General features: G+C 43.8%; 1 protein-coding gene across 3 annotated transcripts in view; it reads left to right on the top strand.

Moving 5' to 3' along the window:
• Nucleotides 1–7,771, top strand: part of CDCP1 (CUB domain containing protein 1) — a 41,188-nt gene extending 33,417 nt beyond the window's left edge. For all 3 annotated transcript variants that reach the window (XM_083404741.1, XM_083404743.1, XM_083404742.1), the window contains exons 7-9: nt 345–710; nt 3,527–3,614; nt 4,703–7,771. In XM_083404741.1, coding sequence (XP_083260867.1) covers nt 345–710; nt 3,527–3,614; nt 4,703–5,138 — 890 coding nt within the window. In that variant the 3' untranslated portion in view covers nt 5,139–7,771. The remainder of the gene's footprint in view (nt 1–344; nt 711–3,526; nt 3,615–4,702) is intronic.
• The last annotated feature ends 9,939 nt before the right edge of the window (nt 7,772–17,710 follow it).

Here is a 17,710-nt window from a genome sequence, read left to right as displayed (position 1 = left end):
ATTATGCTCATTTGCCTTCAGTAGCAGTAAAGCTCTGTACAATTGCCTCTGGTCTACTGTTTGGGAAATTCTGCTACGTGTTTAAGCTTTTCCTCCACACGTATGACATAGGTGACCAACTCTACAATTCTATGACTCTATGAGAAGTGATTGAGTGGGATGTGAAACCAGGCAGATTCCTTTGTTCGGGGTGTACACAATTTTTTTTTAGCACAGCTTAAATTGCAGGATCTGCATGTCTTAGAGATGGCTAAGCTTTCTTTCACAAAGGGTTTATTTTGTTTTTCATGGGGGAAGTAAAGGGCAGCAATGACTTCGCACATTTGTTTTTTTGTGCCCCGCAGAAGAGTGTGTATTCAGTGTTACTCCAGATCCGAAAACCGAAGTTTACCTGCAGACCCCTAACTGGCTGGAAGGTCTACCTCCTTTCACGTCTGTGTATTGGAACATCACCGTCCCGGCAAAACAAGTTGCGCAGCTGTCATTCCCAAAGGACCGTATGGGTGTTACTTGTGTACAGAGCCGGGCGAACATCTATATTCAGGAACAGAGACCGAATGCGGAAGAAACCGTGCGCCGCGAAGATCAGAAACTACCCAAAACTCTCGATCTGAAGCATCATTTCTGGGTAAACATCACTAACTGTAAGCCGGCGACCAATCAACAACTGAGCATGCAGTTCAGGGTGAAGTTCGTTCAGAAAAAAGCAGGTGAGGTACCACATGTTGCGCGTTGTTTCACAATAACCAAAGGGAGGTTCCGTCCTGAGAATTGTTCATCTTTCAATTCTGTGTTCTTTTCCCATGAACCTACAGAGTTGGGGAAGAACTTTCTACCTGGTTTCAGTCACACAGGGGTTAATTTCCTGGGCTATAGACAGTACAATGGTACCTTGGTTCTCAAACTTAATCCGTTCCGGAAGTCCGTTCCAAAACCAAAGCGTTCCAAAAGCAAGGTGCGCTTTCCCATAGAAAGTAACGCAAAATGGATGAATCCGTTCCAGACTTTTAAAAACAACCCCTAAAACAGCAATTTAACATGAATTTTACTATCTAACGAGACCATTGATCCATAAAATGAAAGCAATAATCAATGTACTGTGCCATAAAATAAATAAGACAGTGTTGTAGATGATAAAAATTAAAATTCCTTTTTTTTCTTACTTGCACTGACGATAGTCATTGTTTGGATGGGGGGCTTTTATCCATTTCCACAGTCACACAATCAATCAATCAGTAGCTGAACTGGGTTCCACACAGTCGCAAAAACAAATGAACTGAAAAAGCCTCAAAAACAAAAACGTGAAATAAATGGCAAAAACGAAAGCACAAAACTTAATCCGTTCCGGAACTCTGTTTGACTTCCAAAATGTTCGCAGCTTCTGATTGGTGCAGGCACCCTGGAAACAATAGCCGGCAACCACATTGAACACTCGGCTTCCGAAAAACATTCGGAAACCGGAACACTTCCGGATTTTTGGTGTTTGGGAACCAAGGCATTTGAGAACCAAGGCACCACTGTAGTTCCTAGCTGTCAACATGGACTTCCTTCTCTTACGCACGTCTTCTACCTATGTTGAGCATCTTTTCAGCTGCTTTCAGCAAGCTTGTATCCCCCAGACCACTGGACCATGTCCCCTGCCAGCCCGCAAGGTGGGGGGGGGCCTACAAGGATTTGTGAATGAGGTGTATGTGGGACTCTGTCAGCTCCCAGGGCCCTCGCACAACCTTCCCAGAGCCCTTTAAGTGAGGAAAACCTGTTGGGTGTAAGGTGCAAGTTTACCTGTGCTTCATTTGTTACCATAAACTGTTAACTTTGTGTAAAATGGGATGGAGCTATCAGAGGACTCTGCTATATTAGTAAAGAAACAGCGAATGGAACGCGCTATAAACATGCAACACCAGATGGCGCCCGAGAGCAGGAAATTTTAGAACCCCGTTTTACATAGAGATTTTTTTTCTTATGTTGAAACGATCTCATTTCTGTCTTATTTATGGCGTTTCCCTTGTGTTTATATCCACCCAAACAAAGTTCATATTTTCATGGCGCAACCATGGCAGAAACGTTCAGGGGTGCTTTTAGTGAAACTCCCAGTTGAAACATGGCAACTACCTGTGAACATTGCATATACAGTGGTGCCCCGCAAGACGAATGCCTTGCAAGACGGAAAACCCGCTAGACGAAAGCGTTTTCCGTTTTGGAGGTGCTTCACAGAAGGAATTTCCTATGGGCTTGCTTCGCAAGACGAAAATGTCTTGCGAGTTCCTGCTATTTTTTTCCGCTCCCCACCCCCTTTTTCTAAGGCACTAAGCTGCTAATAGCCTTTTATCAGCTAATCCGCTAATCCCTTAAGCCTTTAATAGCCGCTAATAGCCGCTAAACTGCTAATAGCGCTAATCCGCTAATCCGCTAATGGGGTTGCTTCGCAAGACGAAAAAACCGCTAGACGAAGAGACTCACGGAACGGATTCTTTTCGTCTTGCGAGGCACCACTGTAGAAGGGAATAACTCTTTGCTTTTTTAGTGTATAAATATTCATGGTGCTGAAGAGCAAATCTGGAACATATTTCCTGTCACAGCTGAACTTTTAAATGAGGCTAGATAGTCATAGCAGTTGAGAGATTATATTATCTAAATTTCTTTTTCTATTCTGTTTGGGATGTCATACGTGGGAACATTTTTTAAAAGACAGAACATCTTGTGCATGACTCTTTTGCAGTTGCGTAACTTCTTGTGATTTCCCACCACTTCTATTTCTCTCTTCCCCTTCCCACCATCCAGCTGTTAACTACTGGATGGACCGTCTTGCATTTGTTGAAATTCTCCTGATTTACAAGTTGCTGTGTATTTCCTCCCCCTGCCTTCCCCCAGTGTGTGTACTAAATTGCAATAAAAAGGTAAAGGGACCCCTGACCATTAGGTCCAGTCGTGGCCGACTCTGGGGTTGCGGCACTCATCTCGCTTTATTGGCCGAGGGAGCCGCCGTACAGCTTTCGGGTCATGTGGCCAGCATGACTAAGCCGCTTTTGGCAAACCAGAACAGTGCACAGAAACACCGTTTACCTTCCCGCCGGAGCGGTACCTATTTATCTACTAGCACTTTGACGTGCTTTCGAACTGCTAGGTGGGCAGGAGCAGGGACCGAGCAATGGGAGCTCACCCCATCGCAGGGATTCGAACCGCCGACCTTCTGATCGGCAAGTCCTAGGCTCTGTGGTTTAACCCACAGCGCCACCCACGTCCCTGCTAAATTGCAATATGTGGATTTTAGATTGTAAATCTCTCACAAGTGATAAATGCATGGCATGAAAGTTTAGTCAGGAGAGCCCTGCAGCTTAACCCCTTCCCTTCCAGACCCCCTTCTATCTCTCTTCTTTTGTTCCTTTGGATTGTGTGTCTATGTGCACACTCTCATAAAAATCTGGAATGTTTCAGAAGCGAGCGAATGCAGTGACTCTGAATCAGGACAAGATGAGCCACCTCTCCGACTGTTTATCACTGAATGTCTCACTTTAACTTTTTGCAGGTTTGGCAGTAATAATTGGCGTTGTGGTTGGCGGACTCGCACTGCTATCAACTATTGGGCTTGCCATATTCTGCACTAAGAGGAAGAAGTAGGTATCTCTTGTTCTCAGAGGTTTTCGGCGCAGATTAAAATGTCCCATTTTTTGCCAGAGGCAGACCCAGGTTTTAACGAAGTATTGCAGGCTCCAAACCAGGGAACCCTGAACGTTATTCCTTTGTGAACTGGAGCCTTGAACGTGCTTCGATCTCTTCCTACTTAAGATGTGACCTGAGCTGTTAGAACTTGCTGTGCCGATGGCATCGGGGCAGAAATCGCAGCAGGAAATTTGTCGTCCTGGCACACACACTGGCTGCATGTTAACTGGCTCAAGAGCTCTATTTGCACACCTTAAGGCAGGAATGGGCCACCTGTGGCCTAACATAAAGTGCCCTCTGTAAGCAATCAGTTCAGACCCCTGGCAGCCTCCCCCAGAAGTCCGTTTTGTAGCAGGAGGTGACTAGCAATGATTTTAAAGGCTGAATTCTAACTGGTCCTCTTGAAGGACAAGTTTCCCCCCTGAGATTTATTTCTTAGTGCTTGAAAACTTGCCAAAACTGTTCCAACTTCTCTCTCCCAGTAATGCCTGTTTGTTATGAATCATTTCTTCTAAAAGTAAATTTTCCCCTCATTCGCTGGTTTAAAGTGACTACAATTTAATATAGACGGTTGGTTGAACTTGGTAGTTTCCACCACAGACTTCTTGACCTCTCTTCATGCAAGTTTCCCTTTACCAGCACCAACAAATGCACCCCCCCCAAAGCAACCCCCTTGGCTGTCTCGATCAGAATACAGTCAGGAAGGGAGAGACCCAAGTTTCCCAATTCTCTTCTGCTTATAGAAGTCACATCGTGATGAAACAGTAGTGACTGTGATTCATGTCTGTAGTTTGCCCCCATTCAGAGGCACTTGGGCCAATGTCACGAAGACTTTAGCCCATATGAACTCTTAAGAGTTCTGAGTCATGTTTATTTTTGAGATGTGTGTATCTTCCCATACTATGTGAACAGGAGCTTCCTGCAGCCAATCAGAAGCCGCCCTTTGGTTTCTGAATGTTTGGAAGTCGAACGGAAATACGGCTGTAAATGCAAAAACGGCGTTATTTTTAACGTTTCTTGCTTTGTTTCTTTTTTCCACCAGAAAAAAACAGGAAAACCAGACTCCAGCCATAGGAGTGTATAACGGTAACATCAACACCCAGTTGCCCGGAAAGCAGGGCATATTCAAAAAGAGGAAAAAGAACGAGTCTCATATCTATGCAGTTATTGATGACACCATGGTTTATGGGCACTTGCTAGACGACTCTATGAAACCGGAAAATGCCGAAATAGGTGTGTACCAGCCTTTTACTGGGCCAGTGAGTACGGCCCCTTCGCCGCCTCCGATCAGGAAAATATCCAAAGTGCCCAGCATGGAGGAGTCGTCTTTCACGATATTGACTGACAGTGAGATCTATACCTTTGCACAACGCAAACCAGAAGAACTCCAGGCCAATGGTGACGTGACTTCGAGTGGTAATGGAAATGTCGCCAAGTCCTTGCTTGAGGAAAACGAACAGGAAAATTCAGAGCTCTAATGTTTATTCGACGGTTCAGATAAGAAACTGAATCTTGCACCCATTTTTCCGTGATTTACCTTTTTCAAAAATAATAATAATGAAAACAAAATACTTTGGTTGCTGCAGCTCCGTTCCGTTTTCCGAATGAACATGCTCAGACAGTGTATTTCCGTAGCATGTTTTGCAGGGATACAAGTAACTTTGAACATGGAAAAGGACAATGAAGCTGTATTTTCAGTCGTCGTAATAGCAGACCTGTGTTTTTTAAAAGGCAAGAAGAGATTGGAGCTTAAACGAAGCTGGAGAACTAGGTTGCCAAAAATATCTTCCTGTGTTTCTTGTGAAGATTTCAGCCATACTACAGAATAAAAAATGTGGGTGTGCAGAATGGCATAGTCTGAAGATGGTTTTTTTCACACCGTAGCCTTGTCATAGGAATGTGACTTTTATTATTTACGTGGATTCACTTCCTAGGATGTGACGAGGATTACACCAGTCCTTCAACGGACAATGCCTACAACAACTGAACAGCAAAAGTTATTGTGCTATTTGTGAAAAAGTATTCTACTTCTCTTTTCAATCAGTTGTATGGTGTATGTATATATACAGTTCAGGACATTTCATTTTCTTTCTTTTTTCATCTATAATTTTGTTGTGATTATCCTGCAGTGATGTTTTTAAAACTAAGACCAGTTGTGTCGTCCAGGTTCTTTTTTATTTTTATTTAAATAAAAACAATTATTTAATTTTTATTCATGCATATAACATAGCAGTTTCCACTTCGCCAGCAAATATGCAAATGATATAATATTGCCAAGGTTCCTGTGCAAAGAAATGATTAGTTCAGCATGAATGAGGCTGCTAATCTGCGAAACCCTTATAGTGCAAAAAGGATAGACTTCAGTGTAAAAAATTCAAAATTATTTATGGGCTTGACCTCGATGGATGTTTGAACAATGTTATGCTCTGAAGACGCGTAAAAAATATGCAACTTTTATGCATATGTGCAACCAATGGCTAAGTCCTTGTCTTCAAATATATAAGAACGAGGAAGACAACAATGCCATTTTCATGGCCTGTACAACTCTGGATTTTGGCAGCATAAATTTCCCCAAACCTATGTATTCAAGTGCCTGATTTTGTGGGTAGGTGAGCCACTTTGTGGAACATAAATAATTTTTGCACACTGTGCTAGACTTCCAGAGAGGCGCCAGCTGGCTTAGTGTGAATTAACTCTTGCAAAGTGATGATTAAACGGAATGCAAGTTAGGAAAGGATGGAAAGGGAAAGTTTGCATTTTTTTTGATGACATACCACTATGTCACTTGACTGAATACGATTGCCATACACAGGCCTCATTCGGTTAATACAATGTGGGGAAACATTTCCACTGGGCTTTGTGGCAGCTACTTGAATTAGCATTTCATCTTTGTACATAAGCGTTTGACTGTTGCGCAAGGCCTCTTGCGCAACTCCCATTTACCTCAGCAGTTCTTGAGCAAGGGCTGCTTCTGGCAGCGTGTGTCTGTGGGCGTGTGCATGCATAGTACGCAGAGTTTTAACTAGTCACAGAAAAAGGATAATAGTTAAAATCCAGAAGGCTGTTTGGTGATGTTGTGCGAGAGCGATGGGGCTTCCTAGGGCATCCTTCCCCAAAGACGCTGCGCTGCCTTAAGTTTAAGTTGCTTCTGAAACTCAGGTGAAATATCAGCTGTGACTTCTGAGCTGGCAAAAACGAGCAGCGCCTTGTAGTTTTACAAAGAACTTTTCTGGATTCCTTCGAAGTAACGCATTCAGTAAATTTTGTGCAGCCATGTAAATTTGTGCCACCCAGATCTTTTCACTCTAAATGTGTATAAGTTGAAGCCAGTAACTCCAGTTTCCATAATTTTCACATTAATAGTACTTCTAGTCTGTGTATTGGCTCTCATCAGTTAAATTACATACAGTAGTCAGGATGTCTTTTTGCAGTTCATTCTCTGGTCTGTGTGAAATATCTTGGCCTCGTGTTCACTGTTGGGCATCTCCCATGGCACGGTTGTGAAACGGATGAGGCTTGGGTCTCCGTAAACATCATTTTTGTATGCATATATCATACGAATTTGTCCTGGAAGGTTGGGCCTATTTTATAAATGGGAAAGTATGTTATGTCTTGCTAAAGTTGCGTAAAACCTCGTTTCCTGGCAGTACTATTTCCAAAATGATTCCCACCCACCCCCCTCAGATAGAGTTGTATTTCTTGCAGCCTCTGTGAATGCAGAACACTATGCAATAAAACCTTCATGAGAATTGCAGGCTAAGACTGGAGTTGCATAATTATCCCCCAAGTTATTTGTTTTGATGCCACTATTTCTATATGCCGCTCAATAACTTATTCACTGTATAGTCCTCTTTTTTTTATGCTGCATTTGAAGTGTTGTCTTACAAGACGCTGTCATTGTAAATATTTGTGACACTTTTGTACCTGACTGAAATCCACAGTGTTCCTGTTCCACAGTCTTAAAATGCTGTAATTTCTTAAATCCCAGGCTGTTTTTTTTAATAATAAAAAAATGCATTTTCTGTGTTTAACAGAGAGGGACATGTTGATGCAATGGGTCTTTTTTTTAACATGTGTAAAAAAACTGAAATAAAATGGTGTTTACAGTTAACCGGTGCTTACCTGCATCTTAAGTAACTACTGTACTTAACAGAAGGGCTTTTTTTGAACTCCCTTTTTTCGGTTTGCTGGTGGCCTCAGATTGGCAGGAATTTTGCTCAAAATGGCATCATTCTGGTGCTGCTTGATGTCCATGTATCGTATTTTTTGCACCACAACACTCACTTTTTTCCTCCTAGGAAGTAAGGGGAAATGTCTGTGCGTGTTATGGAGGGAATGCCTACGGGTGGCATGCCTACGGGTTTTCCTCCTCTAAAAACTACGTGCGTGTTATGGTCAGGTGCGTGTTATAGAGCGAAAAATACGGTAATTGGTTATGGATCATTGGTGAAAAATCAGGAATGACAGTGTCCTGTTAACCCGTATCCTCCCTTCTGACAGACCCATTTCTGCTTAGGGGCCAGCAGTGTTCGAAACTCCCATTGTTCTAGGCGCATTTTGCGACAAGGAATTTCATTAGCGTGAGCAGTTTCTGAGCTCTGGGCGCCTAAGATTTCAGATTAAACCTCAGAGTAGAAGGAAAGGAGGACCTTTTTCTGCCTCCCCACTTCCAGCTATTCTCTGAAGCCTGGAGAAGAGACCCTCTTAGGAATATTAGTGGGGTGGGCAGGGGAAGGCTAGACCATGCGAAAAATGAACACAATATTTTAGCTGCAGTTAATTCATTTCCAGCACTGTATTGTTCTAAAAAAGCACACCTAGGCATTCCGTTGTTGCGCCCATAACCTCGGTTTCAGGTGCCATTTAGCTCCTATCTTTCATAGCTCAGTTTCTAACAGTGGGAGCCAGATAGCTATACTTCCATCCCTTCCAGAATTCTGTTTTTATTTTCCAACTGACCATCCCATGGCTTCTAAGCAACCTCAGGCCTCATTCAATTTCCCCTCCAGGGTGTGTGTTCATGTTACCACCTTAGATTTGCATTCAAGACCCTTTTCCTAGTTGTGCTGATTCCTCTCTTGTTTCACAGTGGCCCTGTTATGTTTTCATCAGCTTGCCAATTCAATGTCAAATTCTTACCTGTACAGCAAACTGAAAAGTATCTATGAATATATTGGTCTTTCCTGAACAGACGACTGTTCTTCTGCTTGGCATCTGAGAGGATACTAGTCAGTAAAGGTGAAGAAAACCTCCTTGTTAGTAACTCAGGTGAGCAAGGGTCCACCTTCAATTGCAGGTGCTCCAGAATCTAGCAGTCATCCAGTGGGTGATAGTCAACTAGGTTTTACTCAAAAGTAGGCCCAGGGAAATTAATAAACATGACTGAGGCCGGGGCATACCAACCCAGAGGCACCATCTTGCGCCCAAGATTTGGGAGGCAGCGGCACATGTTTTGTGCACATGATACCACATCATTGGGCGATGCGCCCTCGATGATGTGACATCATGCGTATGACATCACACACACATGGCTTGCATCACCGGGAGGAGGCTTCCTCAGGATGAAACAGCCATTGAACTGCACTGTGCTTGGCCCCTTCTGCCCGTTCAACATCAAGGGGGCCCAGCCCCCTGCCAGTAAATATTTAGGGGGCTGAAGACCTCTCCACCCCTAGGAGTTCACTGGTGTTCAAAGTCCAAGTGCTCATGTCATTCCATACCCAAACTCCATAGGTATTCTGTACCGTCTTGAGAAATACTCCTATTATAAGCTGAGACTCCAATACTTTGGCCACCTCATGAGAAAAGAAGACTCCCTGGAAAAGACCCTGATGTTGAGAAAGATGGAGGGCACAACAGAGGACGAGATGGTTGGACAGTGTTCTCGAAGCTACTAACATGAGTTTGACCAAACTGTGGGAGGCAGTGGAAGACAGGAGTGCCTGGCGTCCTCTGGTCCATGGGGTCACGAAGAGTCGGACACGACTAAATGACTAAACAACAACAACAACAACAGCAATGTAAGAATGCGACTTGTAACGCAGCAGAGGATAGTGACCTTGCTGTGTTTCAAGCTGCCCATGTGAATTTCAGTAGATCTACTCAAAGTAAAAGTTAGCTAACTACCACCGTAGGTAACCTGGAAACGCCTAGTGTGTTCTTTAAAAATCCAGGCACATTCCTTTGACTTCAGTGACACATTCCTCCTCATATTGCTCTGTCTGCACTTGCTTGCTTGTGATTTAAATAACCTTGATGAATCAGACCCCATTCAACATCAACAAAGATTCTGATGAAGGCAAGGAATCACATTCCTTACCAGAGATTTGATGTATGCTTGTTAGGGCAAGCTGCGTGGTCCACCGTGACAATCCTAAAAGGAATAATAAAGGAAAGCTGATTTTACAGTTACTGCTGGCTGCTTTTTCTTTTTTTTAAAAAAAGAGGTGCCAGTTTTTTTTTCCATCATATGTGTCCTCTATTGGCTACTAACTCCCAGAATTACATGATTAATGCCCAATTAAGGACTTGAGGCCAGACATAGGATAGCTCATCTTCATTAATAGCTGTGTGAATAATGGCATTAATCATACATTTTTATACACTTGTGGAAAACGAGCCCGTCTCTCCTCATACTCATGCCTGAAATTCAGACACTGGAAATCACCACAAAGATTAACTCTGTCGGTGAAGGTAAGGATCAAAGTATTTATGTATTTTTATAAAAAATAATAATTAATTTTTTCTTTTACAATTTAAAATACTCATTTTTACATCCTTGAAATATCAACGACTTCCCTTCTTCTCTTTCCATGTTTCCCCATAAATCCCTACATATTTTACAAAAACTATACCATTCAGTAATCCATTATTGCATCCGTCAAAGACTATTTACACTGCTGAATTTATCTTTATGCTGCCAACGTTTTCAACTGTACACAATTATTTCCCATGTATTCAATAAACGCTTTCCAATTTTCTCTACCAAGCCAGTGGTAGACATGGCCCAGTTAAGACCCAGATTACTAGATTTGGTAAATATCTGATTGCACAGAATACGTCCGGTATTGATTTATTTGTTTTAAAACAGCAGATACAATTGATGGGCTTCAGGACACAAGACAAGAAGTTAGTCATCTTTCACTGAAAATATTTCCCCCACCTGCTACTGTATTTTGACAGAAAAAGTGAAGGTGTTTTGGGGCCGTTTTCCTCCTGCAACAGACAGTAACTTTAGGAGGCAAGAATTATGGCAGGAGAGAAAGAATTGCTACCCCTCACTAGATGCCATGATTCTCACCCTTTTAGACGTTCCCCACAGCTGGTTTTCTTTTTTAAGACCTCTTAAATGCAACCACTCGTGTGCAGTTTGGCCCTTGCAGCTTGATGCATGTTGTTGTTGTTTAGTCGTTTAGTCGTGCCCGACCCTTTGTGACCCCCTGGACCAGAGCACGCCAGGCACTCCTGTCTTCCGCTGCCTCCTGTAGACTCATGCTGGTAGCTTCGAGAACACTATCCAACCATCTCGTCCTCTGTCGTCCCTTTCTTCTTGTGCCCTCAATCTTTCCCAACTTCAGGGTCTTTTCCAGGGAGTCTTCTCTTCTCATGAGGTGGCCAAAGTATTGGAGCCTCAGCTTCAGGATCTGTCCTTCCAGTGAGCACTCAGGGCTGATTTCCTTCAGAATGGATAGGTTTGATCTTCTTGCAGTCCATGGGACTCTCAAGCGTCTCCTCCAGCACCATAATTCAAAAGCATCCATTCTTCAGCGATCAGCCTTCTTTATGGTCCAGCTCTCACTTCCATACATCACTACTGGGAAAACCATAGCTTTAACTGATGCATACCAAAAACCAGATTGTTCAAAAGCCTGAAGTCTCCAGGTTTGCTTGGCTCCCTCCAGGGGGAGGGCTTGAATCTTCAGGTGAGTGAAAGTGTTGAAGGTTAAAAAACCTGTTCTTCCTGGATCTTGCCAATTAGACACAAGAGCCAGAGGAGAGAGAGTCCAGCAATTTTATTACTTTGCACAAAGTAAGATGCAGTGGGATATCTCTCAAAAGCTGAACCCCTAAGTGTTGTTCACCTGGAGTTTTTATAGGGTTTACACACACACACACACACACACACACAAAATACATATAAAATTCAATCAGAAGCCCCCAGACATCTGCAGAGGGCAACTGGCAAAAAAAGCCACTGGATACAACTTTTTGCGATGTCCACGTCTGCACATTGATGTGTCAGCCCTTCGACGGCTTCTTGCTTTTTACTAAAAAATGCCTGCATGGATAAAGTTCTGAAGCCTACTGAAATAAAAAAATAAGGTCTTATATATATATAATAAATGTTCATAAATGTACCAGGCAAACATGTACATAAATATATAAACCACATGTCTGAAGCAGCACAGGAAAATAGCCCTGAAAACCATTTTGACTCCCAAGCTGACCAAATGATTTCTCTGCAAGGTCAAGGAGAATTGAAAAGCCTCCTCATTGTCTTTTCCTTCACAAATCCTGTCTTAAGTGTATGTCTGTGTATGAATAGAGTGAGCCTGTAGGTATTTATCATTACAAAAGACTGGCCAGGCTCCCCAGGGTATCCAATCAAGTAAGCATTAACAGGTAATCTGCCAGACAGGAGGTAAACAACGCACTCAGATTTCTGTTGTAGACCGCCCTTTCTGTGATGTAGGTATGATGTGTCTGGGGGTGGACTTGGACTCCAAGGCGGGCAATTTAAAATGTCTATATAAGGACGGGCACACCTTGGTTCGGGGTCCTCCTCTTTCTCCTGCGTGTGAAGGGGGCACCCTGTTGCAACAGTTCAATAAAGATCAGTCTTACGAGCTGCTTTGCTTCTCAATATTCTCTGGTTGGCCTCTGTTATTTTCTCCGACCAATGGAGAACCTGCAAAGAACTCTATTAGGGCACTTGTGTCCCCCATAAGCGAAAAAGAGCAGATTTTCGTTTATTGCACTACATACTAAGGGTGAGTTGTCTTTGGTTTGGCTGGCACGGCCGGTTTACTCCCGAAAAACCTCAAAACCTCAGTGTCTCATTCAAAAGGGTCTCTTACAGACCCCCAGGTCCCCCTAGTGCAAGCATGTACGAAGGGGGTTGGACTCGATGACCCTTGTGGTCTCTTCCAACTCTATGATTCTATGAAGTCTGTTTCGGGGGCCTAATCTGGCCTGCCAGTCAGTTTAATCCGGCCCCTGTGGCAGTTTGTTTACTGGGGTAAAATCCTAAAAAAAACCCTCAACAACTTCAATCCTAAAAAAAGGTCAACAACAACTTTGGGTGGCCCTTTGGACGGCCCCCACGGCCCTTCACTTCATCAAATCTGGCCCTCTTTGGAAACAGTTTGGACACCACTGCCCTAGTGCCTCAAGAGGACCTTTTAAAAAAAAATCTGAATTCTTAAGAAGACATTGCCTGCAGCTTGCAAACTTCAGACTGACTGGAACTGGCTGCAAATTATAACATTGGAGATTTGTGGGGTCAGGGTGTGATTCTGCCATCCTCCACTCTCCTCTCCCAATTGCCCTTTGTCTCCAGGGCTCGCTCCTGTGAAAACGCCAGGGCCATAGGAATAAGATAGTGTGTTTGTGGGTTCATGGGTGTTTTGACAGCAAGTGTTCTGTTGCTATCCTCGTGCCGCAGATACTACAAACTGCTGGCCTGTTTTCAAAACCAAGCCTATTCATAGGACAACCTCTGTCTGTGGTTGGAACAACAGTGACTCCTTGTGGAAATGCTCAGCAGTTAATAGGATTTTTAGATTTTTCTGCATGCATATTGTGCTGACTTTCAAGTACAGTGGAACTGTTAAGTTGTGGGTGAACATATCAGACGACACAGCGATTCTTCAAACAGCTCTTGTTTATTCACAGGCCAGGACAGAACTGAACTGAAGGGTTCAGCCAGCCTGCTTATATAGAGTTCAACTACAACGCAACAGTAACCACTTTCTGTAACTATCCAATCACTGAACGTCACTTTCAATCCCTTATTTGCATATGTGGACCTGAGTGAAAACTATCTACAGTATTCCCCTGCTGGCCCAGGGTGAAAACTTCAGTACATAAAAGGAACCACAGTTGTCGAATGCTTCGGAAGCCGAACAATTCGGAACCCGAATGCCGACAACCCGGAAGTGAATGCTTTTGTTTTCAAACGATTTTCGGAAACCGAACGGCTTCCGAGGCGCTTTTTTCATTTTTTCCCATCGACTTTGCAGCCGGCCCATTGATCCTCGGTTTTTGAACTTTTCGGAAGCCGAACAGTCTTCCGGAATGGATTAAGTTTGAAAACTGAGGCTCCACTGTATTAACTTTATTAATAGGAGCCGAACTTCAAATGTAAGCATTGTAAACCCTCTGGGCTTTTGCCGCAGTGCAGGTGAACTGTTGCAGAAACGAATGTGTGTTTAGCTTTAGTCCTTTACATTGTAGTTTCATTCTTTTATGTTAGAGACGAAACTCGCCTGTGAACACACAGGTCCCTTTTGGGGGACTGATCGCAGCAGAGAAGGCAGCATGGTTATCATTTATGTACACGGAGAATCCTCCAATAGCTTGCCTTTCGGCTCCATAGGTCTGATCACTTGTTAGGGCAGGAGGGGAACTTTACTACATTCAGTGCCGGCTTGCTCCCTCCTGATACTTGCAAATCACAGAATCACAGAATTGTGAAGTTGGATGGGACCACAAGGGTCATCTAGTTCAACCCCTGTAATGCAGGAATCTTTTGCCCACAGATGAGAGCGCTGAGCATTTGTTAGGCAGCCTATGTGCTATGTTGGAGTGTTGAAGGAATTTCTATGTGTTCCAACATCACCAGAGCTGCCTCCTAGTTTTTATGTTATCAGTAGGGCAGGTTTATGCATAAAAACCTATTTCTAGTCATTGTGGATCATTATTTTTTTTTTGAAATTTTTTTATTGGATTTACAAACTACAAATAAACACAAATTAGTAAAAACATACCTATATAAAGAGATTCTCCGAATCTCGAGACTTCCGCCCATATCCTCTATGAGTCTCATTTTTAGAATCTACATTGCATATTTACTTCAATTTTTATGTTGAGCCATATTATCTATAATATTTTTTATACTACAAGTGAGTCAAAATCCTGCTCTTATTTCCATCTGCTTACAATGCTCTCCTAGGTAACTTAATTTTTTCCCCTCATTCTTTTGTAAAGTTTTCCTCCTCCTGGTTTCTGAGTTTTCAAGTCAGCTTTGCCATCTCTGCATGTTTGCCATTCTTCTCTAGTAGAGACTTTATCTTCTTTCCAACTCTGGGGTAATAACATCTAGGCGACTTTGTCTTTTCTGTTCCTTTGGTATGTCGGTACCTGTAATTCCTAATAGAAAAGCTTCTGGTTTCTTAATAAAAGTTATTTTAATTTTTTTTTCATTTCATTATATATCATCTCCCAGAAAACTTTTATTACCTTACAGGTCCAACACATATGATCATGGATTATTCTTGGGCCAATTTGCTTTTGCTATATTTACCTTGCAGCATCTATTGCATGTTATGCTAGAAGCAAGCTACCATAATCATTTTTTTAAAACCACTGACAGATTTGGGCTAATTTCTACAGAGCTACCAGCAGCAGACTTAACAGTTGACTTTCAGCGATTGTCACAACCCACCCTTTAACTTTGAACAAATGAATGTAAAATAATTCCTGGCACCGTGCTTACATCAGAAGCAAGAACAATATCCATGTCTTTCTGTAGATTTTATGTTCAGGGATAACTGCATCTTACTAAACATAGCTTGCTGCTTCTGTGACCTTCTTTGTATATTTTAATTCAGGAGTTGCCATACTTGTTTCATTTGACTTTTTCCTTTAACCTAGCAGCTTGGCTGAGACTAGCTTGGTTAATAACAAAGGTGATTCGCATTCAATTTGTGTGCTCCTCCAGATTGGTGTTTTGTTGTAGGTGGTGTGTTCTGAGTCATGTTCTGGACACAATAATAGTGCGTTAGTGGGGAATGGAATCTGTTTTATTAATTGTTCTGCAATGTTCCCTGAATGGTGGCACATTATTGCTCCCCAGAGGGGCTGTAGTGCAAGAAAAGTGGAGCAAGCCACCCACTCTTGGACATTGTAGTATGAAAAGCAATGGGATTTCAGCAGGAAGTTACAGAATATGCACTGATTGGAATGACCGCTCTCCAGTGGCGTAGTGTGGGGGGTGCAGGGGGGGGCCCGGCCGCACCGGGTGCAACATCGGGGGGGGGCACGCTCGCACTCGCAGCTCTCTGCCCCTACCTGGCTCACTCACTCTCTCTCACTGCAGTGCTGGCTGTGCGAATCCGATCCAAGCCGCCAGGTCGCTGCCCACCGTGGAGGGGAGGGTGCCAGGCGTGCGGTGCGGTGCGGAGAGAGAGCGAGGAACTATCTGGGGGAGGGACAGTGCAGCGGGGGGGGGCGCAAATTACTTGCCTTGCCCCGGGTTAGGGGGCACAAATTACTTGCCTTGCCCCGGGTGCTGACAACCCACGCTACGCCACTGCCGCTCTCCACATCAAATGGAGGGTGACCTTTGCTTCAAATGGAGGGTGCCCTTTGCGTGCCGACGTGCAGCACCCCCAATCCTATGCGACTCCCAGCAGAAGGCTCCTGGACTGCCTCCCCAAGTCATGAACCTTGAGGTTCCCACCAAACCTCAGTTCAAATAACCAATCGCGACTGGAGAGGCGGAGCCAGGGGAGCAGACAAGGTAAGGGTAGGATCTGCTCTTTAAGCATAAAAGGTGGTGGAGCCTACCTGGGAGCTCTCAGTTGGCACCAGAACTTCACCCGCCCTAACCTCCCTTTGTTTAATAATACAGTGGTACCTCAGGTTAAGTACTTAATTCGTTCTGGGGGTCCGTTCTTAACCTGAAACTGTTCTTAACCTGAAGCACCACTTTAGCTAATGGGCCTCCCGCTGCCACCACTGTGTGATTTCTGTTCTCATCCTGAAGCAAAATTCTTAACCTGAGGTAATATTTCTGGGTTAGCGGAGTCTGTAACCTGAAGCGTATGTAACCCGAGGTACCACTGGAAGAAGAAGAAGATGAAGAAGAAGAAGAAGAAGAGTCGGACACGACTAAATGACTAAACAACAAATCTTCCCCATATTTGGGGGGGGCGTGAAGCAGTGACACATGCCCCCCCACGGCGGCAATCCCAGAGTTCCCCGTTAAAGGGGTTGTGTTGAGGGGAGTCACTGGCCAGACGCTGAAAGGTTGTCAGTGCACTCCCCTGTGTTGTGGTGAAATGGGGGGCAGGCTCTCTGCTTAAACATACGTCTTCTAGAGCCAGCCCAATCCCCAGACAGATTGGTTAACCCTGATGTGACCCGGATCCCTGGCCGGGGACTGGGAGGGATAAATGCCCAATGCCTAAGCCAAGTTCTTCTTTCATCTGAAAGTTGAATAAAGTTGTGGCCAATTTTAATACCATAGCACGTCATGAGTCATTATTCCACCCGGAATGTCGTGGGGTCAGAGGGTCTCCGTCTGGGCACACAAATGGATCACCCTAAATCTTTTGCAGGCCTAAGTAGTATTGAAAGCAGGATTATGTGGGGCTGCACTTATGGCACAAATGAGCACAAATAATCACAAATGTGCCATAAAAAGTACATTTGGAGAGGGGGCGTATCAGAGCCTTGTGGCAATCTTAAAGATGAACAAACTTGGCAAAAGGTGATGCAGCTCTCTCATCCTTTGGCAAGATCCCAGAACTTTAAATGGATTACCCCAACGCATGCAATTCATAGAATCATAGAGTTGGAAGAGACCACAAGGGCCATCGAGTCCAACCCCCTGCCAAGCAGGAAACACCATCAGAGCACTCCTGACATATGGTTGTCAAGCCTCTGCTTAAAGACCTCCAAAGAAGGAGACTCCACCACACTCCTTGGCAGCAAATTCCACTGTCGAACAGCTCTTACTGTCAGGAAGTTCTTCCTAATGTTTAGGTGGAATCTTCTTTCTTGTAGTTTGGATCCATTGCTCCGTGTCCGCTTCTCTGGAGCAGCA

Source organism: Podarcis tiliguerta (assembly GCF_965153285.1).
Source record: "Podarcis tiliguerta genome assembly, chromosome: 12".
Taxonomy (NCBI): domain Eukaryota; kingdom Metazoa; phylum Chordata; class Lepidosauria; order Squamata; family Lacertidae; genus Podarcis; species Podarcis tiliguerta.
The sequence above is the reverse complement of the archived record's forward strand: the minus strand, read 5'-3'. Positions and strand labels throughout refer to the sequence as shown.